The sequence below is a fragment of the Pogoniulus pusillus genome, chromosome 19, assembly GCF_015220805.1.
Source record: "Pogoniulus pusillus isolate bPogPus1 chromosome 19, bPogPus1.pri, whole genome shotgun sequence".
Lineage (NCBI taxonomy): Eukaryota > Metazoa > Chordata > Aves > Piciformes > Lybiidae > Pogoniulus > Pogoniulus pusillus.
The window spans coordinates 17,136,024-17,155,532 of record NC_087282.1 but is presented as its reverse complement, the minus strand read 5'-3'; the positions used below and the strand labels follow the sequence as shown (position 1 = coordinate 17,155,532).

Here is a 19,509-nt window from a genome sequence, read left to right as displayed (position 1 = left end):
TCAGGGGTTTGCCTTCTTGCTTCTCAAATCCACTGAAGAAGTGTAACATCTGTCACCTCACAGCAGGCACCACACCATGTCACTAACCCTCTGCACTTGATCAGCAAGCAGGTGCAGAGGGATTACAAAGACAGCAAACACTTTCCAGTCAGTATCAATTTTCACACCAATAGATAAAGCAACAAAGTGACCACACAGAGAACGATTTACGACCCATTGAGAAAACTATTGTTTATTTAGAAAAAAGGTTACACTGGTAGAATTCAGCAGATAAAAAATTTTTTTTCTTTTTTTTTCTTAAAAATGTCTTGTGAAACTTTTCAGACTAAAGTTCAGCAATACAAAGCTTCTGTAGCTGTAATTGAATCTGAATTTATTTCGGTTTTGAAGAGAGCATTTCCAATTCAGCTAAAAACGACATGACAAACAAAAAGTGTGGCAAGGGACAAGTGAGCACAGGCTTAGGTTGGGATGGTTGGGACAGGGTTCATTCATTGTTTCTTTAAACAAATCAACGTTGTACACAATATACAAATAATCCCTAAGCTTTGCATGAAAACAGTGCTCCCACTAAACTTTTCTTTTTTTTAGTTACTGATATTAAAAACAGGCCAGGTAATAAATAAAAACTGAGTTTAAATGAGGTAAATCCAAAAAGGTTCAATAACTGTTTATTTATGGTTTTCAAACATCTAAAAGAATGCATTTCAGATTGAAAGAATTACTGAACTCAGGCAGTATTTTTGACAACCTAAAGTGGAAATCTGTACACATGAAACCTCATTTGCACTATGGCAACTGTTTGTTTGCAGCACATTGTGCTAAAATATGGAATAGGTAACACTTTCAGCCAGGTACTGAAAATAAATGTGTAAGAAACTAAGCAACAAGTTAAAAATACAGTAATGTACAACTCAACAATTAAATCCTCAGCACGGGGAAATAAAGCAGAGAACTGAATAATTTAATTTAAAGGAGATGCAGATGGGTCCTCTTCATTCACAAATTTCTGTGCAATCTATACTCTGGAAAATACATTTCTGGTCACAGCTGGATATCTTCCCATTTCAATCTCACCTGCAACGAAGGCATATATAATTGAATTAGGTGTTGTTCAAATGAATGCTGATCTCACAACTTAACAACAATTCAAAGAATGAAGAGGAAAATAAAACTACACTGGGATCCATCCATAGTGAGCAGACAATAATGGCTATGAAGGATACAAGACTCAAAGAAATTCTATTAAATTCTTTCCCCAAAGAGTGCTTCTAATTTGCAGTTTGGGTGCTATGCAGAGAAGCATTCTCTATTATTTCAAGGAGATAACCTGAAAAAAAAAAAGCACTGAACAGCCATAACATATAATTTATTTCTACCAACACCTTCCAGAGAGCACACAGTATCACCATGAGCTTTGTTACCCAAAACCCCAAACACGTGCCCACAGCTTCAGTGGCTGAATGACTAAATCAAAGTTGAGATTCTTTTGCAGTACTTCCCTCTTTGCAGCCACAATCCATGTGGAGACTTTCTTCAGAAGACACTTCCAGATGACTGGAAGGTTTCAGAACTCAAATACTGTTTTTTTGCCTGTTGGACCCCTATCTAAACACTCCTTTTTGTATATCAAGTATTCTATAATCCTAAGGCCTCTAGGAAAAGAACTCCCAAGAGCAAAGCATTTACAGCTTTCAGATTTGGTCTTTGTTTTAGTCAGAGGCAAATGTAAGAACTTGGGACTGTGTTGTGGTCTTTCTCTGACACATCAAGCAAGTATAGTAGCTTCAAAGAACAATGTTAATTTAAGGCCTGTAAACCCCTCCTGTAAGTTTTGCCATGTAACATTGCCTTATGTAGTCTCAAATGCAATATCCACATAACTGAATTTCAAAACCAGTGAAGCTGGAAGGGACCTCTAAAGACTGCCCAGTCCAACATCCTTGCTCAAACAAATAATTAGCTACAACACATTGCTCAGAGCTGTGGTCTGCCAAAGTAGGTTTTGAATATCCAACACACGGCAGCTCTGCCACCTCTCTAAACAAACTGTTACAGTTTTTACCACCCTCACGGTAAAAAGATTCTTCCTTCCCATCTCTAAACAGAATTCATAACAAATTATGTTGTGAAAGGTAGCATCACTTTCCAGACCACTCAAGACAGCCATAAAAACGAAGACAAATATTCAGCCTCATCAGTCCTTCTTCAAAATCTGTTTGAAATGGAGGACTTTAAATCGGAAATGCAAAACTATCCACTGCTTTATGAAGAAAGATTCATAATGGTGTGTGACTCAAGTCAGCTAGGTCTAGTGAATTAATTATAAGTTCACTGGGACACAATCTCTCTGCTGATGATGAAGGACAAAGTTTTTTGTCTTTCAACAAAATTTATAAGAAGTCAACAAAAAACAACTAACCAAAATAACCACTAAAAAAAAAAAAAAAACCAAAACAACATAAAGAACCCAAAAAACCACCCTGAGCAATTCCACCCTTTCACACCCAGGCTGTTTTCTCTGTATATGCTTTACTAGATGAAAAGGAGCACCAGGAGATATCAAGTCAGAGTAAATCCTACAAGTTTTTACCTTGACTGGAATAATCTTCATTATCTGTGCTTGTCTGAAGATTTATGAGTAGACTCAACATTAAGGAAAAACAAAGAAACAAAAGCCCTTCTTATAACATACAAAGGGAACACTAATTTTCACTATTTTTCTGAAATGTTGATGTGTGAAAGGATATTGTTTCTTTTCCTCTTTCCCTCCAGTGCTGTCTCGTTTCTCTTTTTTTTCTGTTTTTTCTTTATCATGTCTTGACTCCTTTAAAAAATACACATATGGGAAATTGTTTATTGGAGTTTACATTGTAGAGTCTGATCAGAAAGATTAAGCATATTGAAAGTAATAATTTGCCACAGTTAAAAAAACAGAACACCAATAAACATCAGAATGGCAGATTTCTGAGATCACTCTATTTTTGTCTTAGAATTCAATGATTACCTCTTCCTACCATTAAAGTATTATAACTGGAAAGTACTCTTTGGTGTTTTACAAGCATAGCTACAACATAATTAACCTGTTTTCACAAAAAAAAAAAAGGCTGTGCTGACACATGCACTTGACAATCTGAACACAAGCTGAATAGTTTATATGTAAATTAAGCCTGCTTTCATATATTTGCTCATTAAAGCAGTTTGTAAAGATTCTAGATTATTCAAAACCTAAAGTACTGAATTTTGCTGCCCACTGCCAAAAGCAACTATTGTCCCAATTCATACTGCCAAGAGTGACTACTGAAATATTTAGATCCACAAGATATGAGAACATCCAGAAGCACTGTCTTCCATGTTTGCAATCCATCTTTTCAAATTAGATCATTAAACAGCAACAAAATCCAGGGAAAAAAGCAATGGCTTGTTCTGTCTACAACAGCAACAACAGATCAACACAACGAGCCCAGCTTATTTTACCTTTTTGCTACCAGAGGAGCTCTTCTCCATCTTTTCTGCTTTAATTGAATCACTTTTCTCTTTTCCTGAAGATTTGGATTTGTTCTTTTCCTTCTCCTTTTCATTTAAGCGAGGGGAATCAGAAGGGCTCTCACTTTTACTGTGTTTTGAAGAACCAGCTAAAAAAGTACAGTAGAAAGTTGTAATTCACAACAAGTAAAAACCTAGTATGAACACACACACAAAATGAAATACGTACTTGTCCCATTTTCCTCTTTGCGTCGTTTAGTTGAATCCTGTGGTACCTCTCGTTCATTGTTTGAATGATCCTGGCACCAAATACAATTACATAGATGTTAGCCAATTAAAATACACTCCTGAAATAGAACCTGCTTATAATGTGATTTTTGAGTACTAATTTTTGAATACTTAAGGTACAATTGAATTATTACATCTTGTGTAAAGTTTCTGGAGATAGGTTTTGAAGGGGAAGTTTTGAACATGCTACTGTAAATATACCTTAGAAAAAGTAACAGAAGGAAAACAACCTTGATGTGGATCACTTCTGCCTGGACAAGCCGTACAATCAATTATTACCACAAAGACTTGGAACAGGAAGTTTTCCAAGTACACACCAACTTTCTAAACTAGTTCATAAAAATTTCACCAACCCTTTTTCGATCTTTCCTGTCCTTTTCATCTTTCTTCTCTCTCTCTCTGGATCTTTCCCTTGACTTGTCCAAATCTTTCTTGTCCACTTCTCTCTCCTTACTCTTGGACAGTGTTGGAGTAGTGTGGTTAATGTAGTGCTGTTAAATTAAGGCAATATCACCGAAGATTAATATGTATTCCTAGATACATAAATTAAGAGTCTTACTCTAAGATAACAGATCTAGCTCACAGAGCAAATTAAACATTCATGCTTCACTAGCAAAACCAGAAGTGATCGAAGACACTTTCAAACTTGTCATCTATAATTTAAACTATAGCTTCGTTTTCTCAACACTGGAAATTCAGGAACACTGTCTTGTAACTGAAACACATTAAATATATACAACGTTGCTCACCAGTATTGTTTGAAACATTGAAACAAACCAGACAGCAGTACTATATCGAAACAGGATATGCACATTCCTGGACTGACTCAACACTTGAAATTTTGCTTGGAATGAATGCATGAATGGAATCAGCTGCTTAAAAAGTTTCTAATTAATTTATAAAATCTACAAAGTTATTTAAAATAGTACTTGCAATAATGTTTTTCATTTACAGTGCTATAACACTCCACCTTAAATCGAAACTTCAAATCATAAAAGCAGCCAAAAATAATTATCTTACTGTGTAACAAGTTGCTCTTCCTCTCTCTCCTAACAAATTTTATTAAGCTACATAAAACATAGTTTCACAGAGCTGAGTATTTTTCATATAAACTGAGGTCACAGGGGAGGAAAATAGAAAAGAAGTCACAGAAATGTGAAGTATAACGCTTGATGAGATTTAAGTGTTTCTGGGTATGGTATAAATAATGTAGCACATGGATTAGTTACACATCAGTATTTGTGTAATGTCTGTCTTTTAAATACAGTGATATAGTTATTTTTTTCTAAGAAATAATTTTCATTAAATAAGAGTATATTTTAATTAAAAAAAAAAATTCTTTCCTGGGTATTTTATATATTTTAGTTACAGCAACACACAGATTCACATGTGTATGATTTTAATCTTTCCCCAGCTCCATAAGCTATCAACTTTTTGGGGGAGGGGGAAAAAGGTATTCTCTATACAGAAACATCTTGCATAAAAGCACACCAAAGAGGTAACAGGAAGGTCTTTTAGAACAATCTAGAAATCATTTGAACCACAAATATTGTTTAAAATAATTTTATTCTTTTATTTAAATTAATCCTGCCCTCCTCCAGCTCTGGTAAATGTTTAACTTACCAAAATCTGATGTTACTGGTGCTATGTTAAAGTCACACTGACAATGTGAGGTCTCTTTGCCTTTTACTACTTCACTGGAATTTTTTTCTCCTCCTGTGCCAGAGACCGAACCATCAACACCTCATTCATTGGATAGTCTTGTTTCTGCTCTTTCTCCTCACTCCTCTTTCCTTCTTCCATTTCCTACACTGCCATTTCACAAGTAAATTCATCCGTGCTCCCTTTTCCACTGTTGGTTTTCAAGAGGGACTTGGAAATAGGTTTTTCTACACAGAGCCATTCAGTTGTCTCCCAGAGATCTTTTCCATGTGAGAAAGCAAACATCTCTACTTTCTTCTATTCCATCTCTTAATTTCACATGGTTGTTCACAACAGATTCCACTGCTCTTCTATCATCTCAATTCAGGGTTTTGGAAAACTGCATTCCTTCCTCCCTTTACAAGAAAAGGCTCAAAAGGCTCGATTTGTCTCATCAGGCTTTATTACCTTGCTTCTAGAAATGCTGCTAACTGAAACCACATCAAATTCTGGGTTTTGTTGTACATTGTGTAACTTGGGCAAAGGCCAAAGCAAGAATAAACAAACCTCTCATTTGACATAATTTATTTTATAACCTGTAATATAAGCCAACATGTCAATGGTCTGGCTCTAGAAAATGGGCATAATGAGGAATAATGAAAGCCTGTAAACATGTAATAGCACTAGACTTGTAACTGTCAGTGGGGGCTGAAATCTTAAATACTACAAGCTTCTGAATATCCCATCCTTCTCTAACCAAGTATGTGGCATTGAAGAACAGTTTTTAACTTGTTTTACACCATGTACAGGGAACACTGTCAAGAAGGGCCTTAAATCTGTTAGAACGGCACTGAAGAATGAAAATTAGTTGAGAAAGAATAGAAAACAGCATATAGAAGAAGGAGGGAAGAGCTGGACACCACTTATCCCCAAAACACATTAAAAAATATATCTGTGAAAAAGCCACTCAACTGCAATACTCTTCCATCTAAGTCTACACAGACACATTAATTCTGAAATCTTTTAAAATTCACTAGCAAACTAACTGATCAGCAGCTTTAACTACAAATAGCTCCAGTGTCTGATTACCACAGCAATGTGTTAATAAGTAAAATAAATTGCTTTGAATAAAAACGTAGCTTAAATAATGAAAACTTGAATGAAGTTTCAATTGACCGACAGAACCTTGACTAACACAGAGAGGAAAAGGCAACATTATATAGACTACCATATATTCCACTTGTGACAGATGTGAGCTCAAGACAAATATTACTGTTTCCTCGATTTCAAAATACTTAAATATCTGGTAACATTTGTTTGTTTAGGTATATAGACTTAATCTACAGACACTAAATTTAAACAACTGTAAGAAGCAAAGGCTGTTTCCTATATACATTCTCCCTGAAGCAGGTATGATTGGTACAGGTCAGAGTCAATCTAAAAAATAAATTAAAAAACCAACCAAGCACACCACATCAACAAGTGTCCATTATAAAATCAGAGCTAGTTTGAAATAAATCATATTAAGTGTTCTGAACACTTTGCTTATACAAAGATAGTTCCAAGTAGAACAGCAGTGAGAAGAATAGGAAGCAATAACCCATTATGCATTTTTCAAGTAAATGAATGTTAAGTACTCCTAGATACATCTCTAAGTTATCCAGGAAGTCCAAATGGTCAGTGATGAAGATCTGCTCTATTCAGGTACAAAGTGTATAATCAAAAATCTTAATAGGAAGATTTAATCCATTTCCTGTTAGCCACATAGCAAAGTATATACCAGCAAACTGAGAGGATATGCGACTTACTATGCAGGCAGCTGAGTCTCAAAAAAGCAACAGTTTAGTTGCAGACCTTATCAAAAATACAATATTCAAAAATATCATTCATCTTATACCCCACTCCACTCAGCACTTGACAGGCCATACCTGGAATATCGTGTTCAGTTTTGGTCCCCACTATACTAAAAAAGATGTGGACAGGCTGGAGAGGGTGCAGAAAAGGGCCACCAAAATGATCCAAGGACTGGGAAGCTGCCATGAGGAAAGGCTGAGAGAACTGTCTGTTCAGCCTTGAGAAGAAGCGTCTTAAGGGAGATCTTATCGCCATGTTCCAGTATTTAAAGGGCAGCTACAACGATGAAGACTCCCTTTTTACAAGGAGTCAAGTGGAAAAGAGGAGAGGTAATGGGTACAAGTTACTCCTAGGAGATTTTGACTGGAGACCAGTGGAAAGTTTTTTCACAGAACAATCAGCCATTGGAGTAACATCCCCAGGGAAGCGGTGTAGTCCCCGTCTTTTAAGATTCAGATGGACAGGCTGATGGGCTGTGTTTTTCAGGCTGCGCTTTTGCCAAGAAAGGTTGGATCAGATGGTCCTTGAGATCATTGTCAGGATTCTAAAAGCCTATGAACTCTTGAAAACATTCTTTAGCATATTCTCATCAGATACTGAATCTGAAGTTTACAGGAAGCAAATGTGCAAAGATTTAGGAGGCTGGCTGTGACATGATAAAACATGAACAGAACAGTTGTAAGGGGAAAGAAGACTGATATTCCAGAGTTGGGTATCAAGTATATTTTGTTTTCAAGTAACTAATGGGTTTAATTTGTATCAAAAAAGCAAAGAAACAAAAAACGACACAAGCAAAAACCCCAAAACTCAACTAACTGTTCTAAGAACTAATTTAACTACTCTATTACCACTTTAGCCAAACAGATCACTTAATCATAAGGACACTTCTATATATTTACAAGTTTCAGAGAAAAAGAAAATAAATCAACCCATGAAAGCTCAAAAATACTGTGAGAATGTTAAATTCAGGAGATTTGCATTACTTGCTTCCACATAACTATCCCTCTCTCCTCTACGTAGGCTCTGTATAGCAGATTGCTGTGTTCCTACACTAGCATTTACGGGAACAGAATTTTAATTCTCTTATGGGCTTTGCCATAAGATGAAAAATTAATTTCTCTCTGCAACAAAACATGGAAGTAAACTTGGGTGGTGTCTAAAAGATTCAAACCTTTGCTGAAGAGTCCTTGAGTTCGTTGAGGTTGTCCTGCAGAAAATGAACGGAGATGACACGTAAGCTGGAATAGTTTTCAGAAACCAGAGGAACTTTGGGAAGCATGGCCGAACCCTTGAAACAAAAAACAGCTACTCCTTCTGCAATAAATCTCATGTTAATACTGTATACTGAATAAAACTAGGAACTCATTTATCTTTTGAAAAAGGAGAAGGAAGAAAAAAAAAAGAACACAGTCATACCTATTCCCTAGACCCAACTACAAAATGTGTTTATAAACTAGCTCTCCACAAAATATGAAAAACCACTCTCCCACCGTGAAACAAGATAAAGAAAAATAGTCTTATCTATAAATACAGCTGAACCATAAGTGAAACAGGTTTAAAAAATATTTTAAACCTGTACCTTCTCCACTTATTGATAAACGTGGTAGAAGCCACTCTAGAATGACTTTACATTGCCATTTGCAAAAAAACAGGCAAGAAAAACTTGGTCATTTTGAGTAGTTATCACTGTCACCTGCTTCCTTAAACAAAACTAGTAACAGCTATTTAAATTCTCAAAATTAAATTCTATCTTTCAAATGAATCTTACATTGAAAAAGACATAGTTTTTTCTAGGAAAAAAAAACCCCAAACAAACAGAAAAACAAAGCTTGTTCTAAAGCTGGCAAGATGGTGAAGTTTAAAGGCCCACATAATCCATCACAGTGCTCTTGATGAAGAATTAGTAACTTACAGTTTGAAATGTTCAACATACTGCAAATTCAAAGATTCCATGAACAGAGATGGTTTAGAAATAAAATAAATATGGAGCAAGGAGTGGCTACCCTGAGTCTTCAAGTAGGCTACGCCCATGGTTTTGTGCTGCGCTTGAGTGCTTGGGGTTTCTCTTTGCTGGGTAGTAGGCTTGGTTGCCACATCTGGTTTTATCGTAACGCAGGGCTCAACATGGTGGGAACCCATTGGAAATAAACAAACCTCGAAGGGAAGGTACAACCGAAGCTGCATGCGCACTGAATACACACAACTACAGGAGAACTGATCACCAAGGAGACTTTAAAATGGAACTCCTTTCAAGACTCCTCTTTAGAAGGCACATATCGGTATGATGCTCATCAAGAAGCCTGATGAATTCAGAGGTATCGTACATCCCATATCATCCAGGAATCTTCAGTGCTAGAGATTCTTCAATAGAAGTGCAGAAAAATATGCTCCACTCTGCTGCAAAGACTCGTTTGCTTGTAGCTACCATTGCACTCCAAAAAAACTGACTGCTTAAAACAATGAGGCACTTCTGTGTAAAAATGCTCTTGCCATTTCCAAACACTATTTACAAAATTTGTGCTAGGTCCTTGAAGCATTATTTTGGTTAATCAAAAATATTTTTATAGAAAAAAAAACAGTCCACCAATAAGAAAAGGAATGCATTTTCTAATGCAACATAAAACCTCCAGTGGTTCCAGTGTATACTTGGCACAAAACTTGAAGGAAGTCGAATATTGGCATCCCAAACTCGTGAGCCTAACATGGGCGCTGCCTTCCTCAGGCTATACTAACCTTTACTGTTGAGGAATGTGATGGAGAAGAATGTGTATCAATTTTGCGGCGTTTTTGTTCTGAGGAAAGAAAAGAACAATAGCATTACTAAAACACTGTTAAAAGAGGATCATCTAATTATGTGGCTTAAGTATCAAAACAGTTGCTCAAGCTTTATCACCACATGAATTTTGTTTCTCTTAAGCTGTCTAGAGTTATCAGCATGCCTCTTTAGGAAAGTCTGCAGGAAGTGTAAAGTGAACAAACTTGATGCAAAACTATACTCATTTCAGTATTTCATTTTATGTAATTTTGGATCTGAATTTCAGAGTTGCTACATAGCCTCTGAAAAGATGCCTTAAACGGTGCCAAACAAAAACTCATTAGCCTCAGATTATAACAGCTTAACATTAAAGATTTGTTAACCCTTAATTTAAGAAGGAACCAACAAAGATTACTGTATCCTTAAGGAGCCTACGTCTTCCATATCCCATTTCCTTTCCATTAGAAAGTTACGACGAAACTCTCCGCTAAGCTCTTTGAGTTCAGACATTATTTTTTTGCAAAATTGCAAGGTCACAACTATACAAGTACAGTTTAGTTCAAACTTACACTAAAAAATAATAGGCCTTATGAAAATGAGCACCCCAGTATAGACATGCAAAGCTGACACATTCTCACAGTTCACCTTTTAGAGCTACCTAATACAGGTGCCAACACTGAAATTCTAGCTCCAATGTAGCAGTTCTTTCTCATAATCATCACCGTTTTTCACTTCAGTGATTTTCCAGTGACATTCGCTATTTTTCTAGACAAAACCACAAATTAAATATGCAGGCTTACCCCTTTCAGATTCTGATGCTTCTGATCGGGGAACAGGTGACTTCAAGGACCCAGCTACTGGCACCTTTTCGCCTCCTTTAACATTTTCCTTGGATTTCATTTCCTTTGCTACATCTCTTTCTCTGGACGGCTCCTTTTCTCTTTCCTTTTCTGCAGTTGACTTTGACTCAACGATGGTAACAACTGTCTTGGACTTCTCTTCCTTTGAAGCTTTTTCTTCTTTCTTGACTTTTTCCTTCTCTTTGTCAGATTTTGGTGTTTTCTCCTTGATCTCTCTTGCTTTATCATCTTTGTTTGCCCGTTCTTCCTTGGGTTTTTCTTTCCCATCCTTCCCAAGTGCCTTCGCCTCTGGAGTGGCAGTTGGAGTCTTGTCTTTCTTTTCTTTGTCTTTTTCCTTCCCACTTTTTTCTTTCTCATCTTTCTCCTTAATAATTTTGCTGCATCAAAAACAAAAAAGGCCAGTTAGGAAGCATACTAAAACAGCTCTAGCATTATGACACAAGTTTTACTTCTGATGGATTGATAGAATCTCCTGCAGCAGTCACTGTCAGATTTCACATTTGCTCTCAATCAGAGCAGCAACAAGCAAACATTCTCATTTCATTTATGTTTATTTAGCTAAAATGGAATGCATTTGAAAAGTGTCAGATCAGCACAGTTGTATATTCTGGAAAAAAAATCTCATTTAAGCTTAGAAGAAATGGAAAACATTTACACGGAACTTGGAAGGCAGGTCAATTTCACATATAATTCTATGATTTGGAAAGAAGGAAACAGAGAAGGTCAAAGAGCAGCTGTTCTCACCTATTAGAAGCACTGTTTCCATTGCTTGTTGTCACTTTCGGTGCAGCATTGACAGCTTTATTAATAACTTTCACCACACCCTGAGACTTCTCCTTTAGTTTATCTGTTTAAAAAAGAAAAAGGCAATAGCTTTATCTCAGCAAGTTAATATATATGCTACTAGTTAAAACAAATTAAGTGCCTACGCAAATTCACGTAAAATCGTGTGCACCTAACAGTTAAAATAGATAATTAAATGCACAACACCCTCTCTCAAAGCCAACTAAAAAAAAAGAATACAAATTAAATCTATTTAGCATTGCATTTAGATTTTCTCTTCAGTTTAATGAGTCAGCTTTTGAGAGTATCCTGTAATATCAGGAGAATTCTACCAAATCAATAAAAATCATGTTTGTTTACCAGTCTCCTCAGTAGCGCCTTCTTCCAGTCTAACTGTATTTACTGTGAGAGATGCAGGCATCCCAGCACCACCTGGCCCATTTTGTACTGTTGCAGGTACAGCATTCCTGGCAGGTGGATCTTTGTGGTGGAATTCATTTTCAGGTATCATGAAAGGCTTCCTACTTTTCAACTGCCCAGAATAGCTGCAAGTCGCACAGATTGTTAAATATGCACAAACATAAAGCAAAACATGGGTTGAATTTTAAATGATGATCTAATCTAACAGTTCATCTGTTATTTATTTCACAGTTTTTCCCAACTGATAGGCACTTTCTTCCCCTTTATCGATGAGCTCAGAAGAAAAAAAACTAAACCAAACCAAAACAAAAAAAAAATCCACCAAACAACAGGAAACTAGACAAAGAAGCAGTCCTACCTCCATACCCTCTTCACAATCACCTCCACCACACACACCTGCCAAACACCCAGAAGGACCACTGACAAAACTTCAAACTATTAGGGCGACCTGAATTGCCCCCTCAAGCACACACTACTGATTCTCCATTCATCACAATTATGTAAAACATAACTAAGCATCTTAGTTTAGTGTTTTAAAATTGTATCAACCTCCAAAACCTAAGTGTCTTGCATCAGTAGCCCTTGTCTTCCTTCATTTTACTCTCACTCTTCTATACTTGCAGCTGTACTATATCCCTAAAATTAAGCTATGCTCTTGTGAGTGGAAATCTTTACTATTTGAAGTGGTTTACTACAGTCTTGTAAAGGAAATTAGCGATCATCCAGCACAAAATGGGAGTTTTCATTCACACTGCCAGCCCTGAGACGCAGGATACCACAATCTTCTGTGATAAGGCAAAAATGAAATGTTAGGACTGTAACAGTTCCGAGTCTTTAGAAGCTTTTCATGATCCACTTTTAACCACTTTCTTAAAGTAAGGTGTTGTTACCCCATAGCCAATGCATATAGATCGGGTCTCTTCTCTTTCTCTTCTTGACATATCTTATGTACTCTTCTTTCCAAGGCTTGGCCCAGGTTCAGCACTTTTGGATACCATGGAAGGATTTTGGTCAGCACAATCAGGATATTTCTGATATGCGTATATTCTCCTGTTTCAAGGCAGTGCACAGATGCCTAGAACAAAAATTTCAACTAATGAAGTTGGGTTTTTTTATTTAAGTTTTTTAAAAGTGTACTTTTGGGGACATCTTTATTTACCTTAGTTAATTTATAGTGCCATTTGTGTACTACATGTCTAAAATTCTCATAATCCAATTGATCAGCTTTATTTCCACCATCAAATCCAGTGGCCCGTAATATAGTCAGGAAGCCTGGATAGTTGCCACATTCCTACGTGCACACGAAAGAAAGGGGAAAAAAAAAATCACAAAATGTAAAAAGAATAATTCTGAAAAAGGCAATGGTAACTGATGCACCTTTTCACAGATCCTACTAAAGATATGATCACACTTTACAAAATTATTTTGTTTAATCCTATTTATGTTTCAATCTTAGTCACGGTTGAGATAAGATTACTTGTAATTCAGTTAGCTTTTACAAGGGGTAAAAAGAGTTTCCATACACTACAAAGACAAGCTATGAGAAAAAACAGAAACATGATATTTGATTAGTCCCTCTATTTTGACACTATATAAAAGTACTTTTAATAGAACTAAATTAATTACACAATCTTAATTCAAAGATTACACCACTGGAAAAAAAAAATCCATCACACAGTATATTTAAAAGAAGCCATCTGACTAAATCCATTTTTATTAGGAGGAATTACTCAAGTGAATATATTCTCACGAGCAAACTCATTGTAGTAACTTCACGTACCTTTTCATATATGACTCTGTCACTGTGCCATCTAGTCACAGTCTCCAACATACAGCATAAAAACCTGCCATATCTACTAGCTTCATTTTCAGTGCAACTTGCAACCGTATATATAATATCAGAGAAAACCTGTCAACAGCAGTGACAAAGAGTTATGATGACTTTAGTGAATTACAAGATACATGAATCATCAAAATTTTCTCTCATCTATATCACCATTAAGGTGGTTTCTAAATATAAAAGTGAATCTCTTATAAAATACCTTGTTTGGCTTTAAGACTGCTGCTCAATGGCCAGTCCTTTGCACTTACACTACAATCTAAGTTTGCCATAGTTACAGCATGTCTTCGGTGACATCTAAATGCTTTGTTTTCAAATTAGTAATTTACTGGCTCAGGGAGAACCAACCACCTACCCAAGCTCATCAGATAGGATCCACACAGCTGCCTACTTCTGTTCCCAAAAGCATGGACTGAATATTTATTAAGTATGCTCTTTGGGACCCACAAAATCAAAGCAGATACCTACTTCAAATCTCTCATCTCAAAGGATACTAAGCAATCTTAATTGAATGTTCATATGAAAACAGTATTCATTGTAATTTTTTTACAGTACAACCCCATACATCCTTTTAATGTCAGGCTTACAGTCAAATCTGTATAGATGACAGACTTAGTAATTTAACTTCTTATAGCAGTTAAGTGTCAGAATGGTTCCAATACCCTGGAATGGTACTATCGGAGCTGAATACATCCTGCAAAATTCTTCCATCTGCATTCTCCATCTTTCTCCTCCACAGGAGAAAAAGAACGGCTACATAAATGATGACAGAAGCCTGAACAAATGCCTCCTTAGACTCTTTCTGTTCAACCCAAAAAGTCAGGTTGCTACTGCCCTGTACATCAGTGATACAAATTCATCAACTATCTTGCCACAGTTAGGAGGGTCCTAAGGATTCTGTTTGTGCGTGGCAAGTAGAAGAAATCTGACTCTACAGCAACAGGACGCACAGCTAAAATGGGAGGGTTAGATGAGGCTGTAGAAATGCAGACCACTGGAAGGCTGCAAAACCTGTCCTATCACTACCAACAACTGTGGTCTGCTGTCTAATCTAGTTAGGATAAACTGAACCAAAAATATCTTCAAAATATTGTGAAGTTCCAAAACATTTCTGAAATTCCAGGGAAACATGAGTTTTAGAATCTGAAGTACAAACGGAAACTTTTCATTGTCACAGATTCAAGAATTAAACACATGAAATCGTTTTGGGAGGCAGGGGAGATGATAGTTTTGCATTCTCAAAACTAAGCAATTAAATACACACTACTTACTCTGTCATAGCAGAGAAGCGTGGAGAAGTTGGGTGTTTTCTGCTGATGCACCAGTTCTACGAAGTGAGCACAATACACTGCATCGATTGCAGAAAAAATGCATCGAGGAAATATACACAACTGCAAGAATTTTGTGATAGTCTCATTTTTGGTAGACTCTTCAAAAACAAAGTTGAGAGAAAAGGAAGAAAGTAAATAGGTTAGCTCTATTGCCCTCTTCCCAAGAAGTTCAGTATCATTTATCCATATTCTCAAGTTAGTACATTAGACTGCTTATGTTCCAGACATGTCTTTGGCACCGCTGAGGAAAGCCAAAATAAGCATAACTGTTTGAGGATAGAGGGCGGAGCAGAAGGGTGGCTGTAGCAAATCTTTCTCATATTGAAAAAATTATTCTACTACACAACAGGGGAAAAAATAGGCTCAGAACACTCTATGGTAAATTTCTGCAGGTACACATTAGCAGAAGGAAAAAGGAAAACCATCTGCTCTTTCTCTACAGCTTATTTTCTCCTTTCTGACTATAAGCTGTTTCCTTAGACATGGAAGAACATGCTGTCTAAATACAATCCCTTAACAGTCATTTTTCCAGTCAGCCAAAGCATTACAGGAATTTAAATACAGCAATGGTCTTTAGCAAACCACCATGCCAATACACATTTAGTTAAAGTTCCATTCTACCACTGAATAAAGACCACACTGCATGCTCAACAGTTACCCATTCTCTTCAGCTGACCACTGGTTGGTCACCACATACCCAAACTAGCCCCAAATGGATGCCTTCAGCAGAAGAACTTTCATGATCATTATGAGGGCAACTTGTGTTTTAGCACTGGGATTCTTGCACAGATTGCAGGACACAAGACCCAGAATTTACTTTCTTCAATTGTGCTTGGCTTATGCAATAAATCTTGTCCAAGAAAGGACTGATACCTTTCACTTAACTAAAAGTGTTTACTTCTAATGTGTAAAAAGGAAGTGAGCAGTCCTACAGTGGATATGCTCTTCATTTTCTTCATACAACACATAACAGATAATTTCTTTTGGTGGGGAAACTGCCAAAAATAAATTAAGTTTGCTTCTGGATGCAATGCTGCGAAACATCTTCTAGTTGAAGCCTAAGCACTTGAGAGCAACAAAATATTCCTCATACCTAACAAATGCCTGTATTATTAAAAGTGTATGCTTAGACAGATTGTATCTACACAAACAATTTTCTACATGCTTTTGGATGCTTCTCTAAGGAAAGATATCTATCAGTCAGCTCCAGACCATGCTTCAATCAGGCAGTAATTCTTCAACTAGTAATTTCATGTAGCTAATTAGCTGTCTGTATCAGTTCATTAAATACTCATAGGAATAACCTTTCTTCATTTAATTCTCAGTGATGCTCCATTAAGTCAGTTGGGTGTATCTTACATGAGTCGGACAATAAAACGCTTTCCCACTGGATTATGCTAGGCTCCTTGGGACAGATGAACAACTACTTTCAGTTACAAACTGAAAGTTCTTCCAGAGAAGAAAACTGACCAGAGAAAAACATTTCAGATTAACCATATCAATAGATTTCACATTCAATATGAAATGTTAATGAGACTATCAGCAAAAAAGATTTGTTCTGCCTTCTGTGTATCTGCCATGTGAAACATCTGCATGCAGTTTCATCTCATGGTGTCATCAGCATGTTAAGCTACTTATCTTGTCACTGGAAAAGGGTTAATTTTACAACCCAAGTACTGGTATATTTGCTCCTTATCACATGACTCATGTGAAGTTAACTCAAACATCTCATTTTGCATAATTATCCAAACTTACTACTGCTCAGTGCAAGCCATCTTGCAATTACAACTTCCCACTGAATCAGTCAATCACTTCTTTACTTTCTGAACTAGTGCAACATTTAAAAGATATTAACATTACAACAGACAAACTACTCCCTGAAAACCAACTACTTAGCACTTGCAGCAAAGATATATTATATTCCAATTAGAAGTTTACCTTACTAACAGACATCAACATACAGACTGAATATGAAATCAACATCGAGTATTAGTGCAAACTGAACTTTTAGGTCTGATGGCAACAAAGGTACCCAGTGTTTTTCCTGCACATACTTACTTGCCAGAAGCCAGTTATCCTTCTCTAGTTTCAGCCTCTGTAGAACCCTCTGCACATGTTCCAACTGCTTCTTCTCCTCTTCAAGGAGCTTGTCCTGAAGAGCTGTGCAACGTTCTTTTTCTTTTTTCTTTTTATTTGGAGGCTACAAAATGCCAATGCAAGTCACTTAGAAAGCTTTTCAAGTATTTTTTAGGATTACCAGGAATTTAACTTCTGCATAGTGTTAGTATAATGTTGTTTCATTAAATAGTCTTCTGCTCTAGTAGCCAACTGATCTTATGAACATTGGCTGACTAAAGTTAAGACAAAAGTACCAGCTAAATCACAGATAGAAACATCAGCAATTGCTGTCTGATGTACAGATGTACCAGTAACTTCCCCTTAGTGAAGTCACTGGTATTTTTAACATGGGAATTATAAGGAAGAACCTAAATTACATTAATATGACAAATCAGACAGGATGAATCAGGTAAAAGCATCTCCAAGATCTAAATTACCTTAAGATAAGATTCCACAATAACAAACACGTCTCTTGAGGTTAGAAAGTTTTAAGTTGGACCATAAAATTATATAAACATACCATTTCCTGATTGTCATCTATGGCTTTCATCTGGACTTTAAGTTTGTTGACTTCTCTGTCGTAGCTACTATGTGGAACGGCAAGGTCGTACATTGTCAAAGACCAGAATGTAGCATAAAACTGAGGACTGATGTCATCCCAAACTTTGGGAAGGTGCAGAGAAATCACAGCTTCATGAACAGGAGCCATCACCAGCTCACACGCTGTTATATATTTATGAACTTTGTGTTGCTGTTTATTTCCCTTCTCAGCTTTCTTTAGTTCATCATACTTTGACTGTGGATAAAACAAAAAAGAAATGTGCTCTTTGCACACAAGATAACTTTAACAACATAATTTGACTTTTTCCCAAAAGCTTTTCTCTGTAATAAATATTTACATGTGAAATGTCACTTATGTACATAAAGCACTGAAGAACACTGTACAGAACTTCTAATACTCATTCGTATCACATGGATTTAGCTTTGCTCCCTGATGCTGCTACCTGTTGTTATAGTAACACATTATACTGGATCAAGTAAAAAGTCTCTTGATATTTAACATTTCAGATGCATGAACAAATTTATTTATGACACTTTCTGAGATACAGCATCTTCCAGCAGCACATTTTCCTCCACAGCAAAAATCCACCTAAAACATCCAGAGAAAGATTTTCACATTCAGGTGAACGAGGCAGGACACAGATTGTCCACCTAAGTTAACTACAACTTCTGCAGTTGTGGAAGCTGACACATGGGCAGTACTTTTTATGAAGATAAATGATAACCTGTTCCAAACCACAGCTTCTCTTTCTACTCAGAAGCAAAGCAAACTTTAGAAGGAACCTAACACATACTGATAACATGTAATATAGCAGCACTAACAGCAGGCAGAAAGAAGAGTTCTACTTACTGAAATATGATGTGCATACATGGGTCTTGAGAGGAAAAATGCAGCATCGTGAGGTGTGTGGAATTCATTACAGAGAACATCAATAGAAGGCACTCGCTTAATGTAATCCTCTGTGCTCAGATTGGATGCTAAGAACCCACCAAATTGTACTAGGGTGTCATGGCACTACACGGGGAAGATACAGAAGTTAGAAAACAGTTATTTTGCTCAAAAATGAATTCAAGTAGACATCAAAAATGGTTTTAACAGAAAAATGTTAACACATGTGTTAACAATACAGCAAGAATCTTCTCATGGGGGAAGAGATACTAAGTATTCCACGCCACAGAAATCTTTCATTCAATACTGACTGAACACTTATCTGCATCAAAAAAGAAACAATAAACCAAGAGCACTACTAAAGCCAGCAGAAATGTAAGTGCATTCTGTTCTACCAGAACGAATTAAACTAGTTCCTGCTGTTTCAGACAGCAAGAGAAATTTGGCTGCTTCTTTACAGACAAAAAAATAAAAACAGAAAGTAAGATTCTCTAACAAATTAAGATCAGAAGCAGACAGGAGTCAAGACAGAATCTAGCTTTTTATGATAAAGGATGTTTTAATCTCTCACTTAGAAAAACCTTTTTTTGATAATAATAATTCCAACTGATCTTGAAAAAAGGCCTACATGTTCTTATGCTAGCAAAGAAATGGAGGGGTTCTTATAACTGCAAGTGTTTTTA

At 36.4% G+C, this 19,509-nt stretch overlaps 1 protein-coding gene across 1 annotated transcript in view; it reads right to left on the bottom strand.

Moving 5' to 3' along the window:
• Positions 1–205: 205 nt before the first annotated feature.
• Positions 206–19,509, bottom strand: part of THOC2 (THO complex subunit 2) — a 49,863-nt gene continuing 30,559 nt past the window's right edge. Inside the window, exons 22-39 of the mRNA XM_064159490.1 lie at positions 18,788–18,952; positions 17,897–18,172; positions 17,317–17,458; positions 15,199–15,356; positions 13,868–13,996; positions 13,247–13,378; positions 12,978–13,162; positions 12,028–12,212; positions 11,629–11,731; positions 10,825–11,261; positions 10,003–10,061; positions 8,441–8,476; positions 4,128–4,265; positions 3,716–3,785; positions 3,478–3,635; positions 2,751–2,827; positions 2,594–2,641; positions 206–1,077 (exon numbers count right to left, since the gene is read on the bottom strand). Coding sequence (XP_064015560.1) covers positions 2,614–2,641; positions 2,751–2,827; positions 3,478–3,635; positions 3,716–3,785; positions 4,128–4,265; positions 8,441–8,476; positions 10,003–10,061; positions 10,825–11,261; positions 11,629–11,731; positions 12,028–12,212; positions 12,978–13,162; positions 13,247–13,378; positions 13,868–13,996; positions 15,199–15,356; positions 17,317–17,458; positions 17,897–18,172; positions 18,788–18,952 — 2,478 coding nt within the window. The 3' untranslated portion in view covers positions 206–1,077; positions 2,594–2,613. The remainder of the gene's footprint in view (positions 1,078–2,593; positions 2,642–2,750; positions 2,828–3,477; positions 3,636–3,715; positions 3,786–4,127; positions 4,266–8,440; positions 8,477–10,002; positions 10,062–10,824; positions 11,262–11,628; positions 11,732–12,027; positions 12,213–12,977; positions 13,163–13,246; positions 13,379–13,867; positions 13,997–15,198; positions 15,357–17,316; positions 17,459–17,896; positions 18,173–18,787; positions 18,953–19,509) is intronic.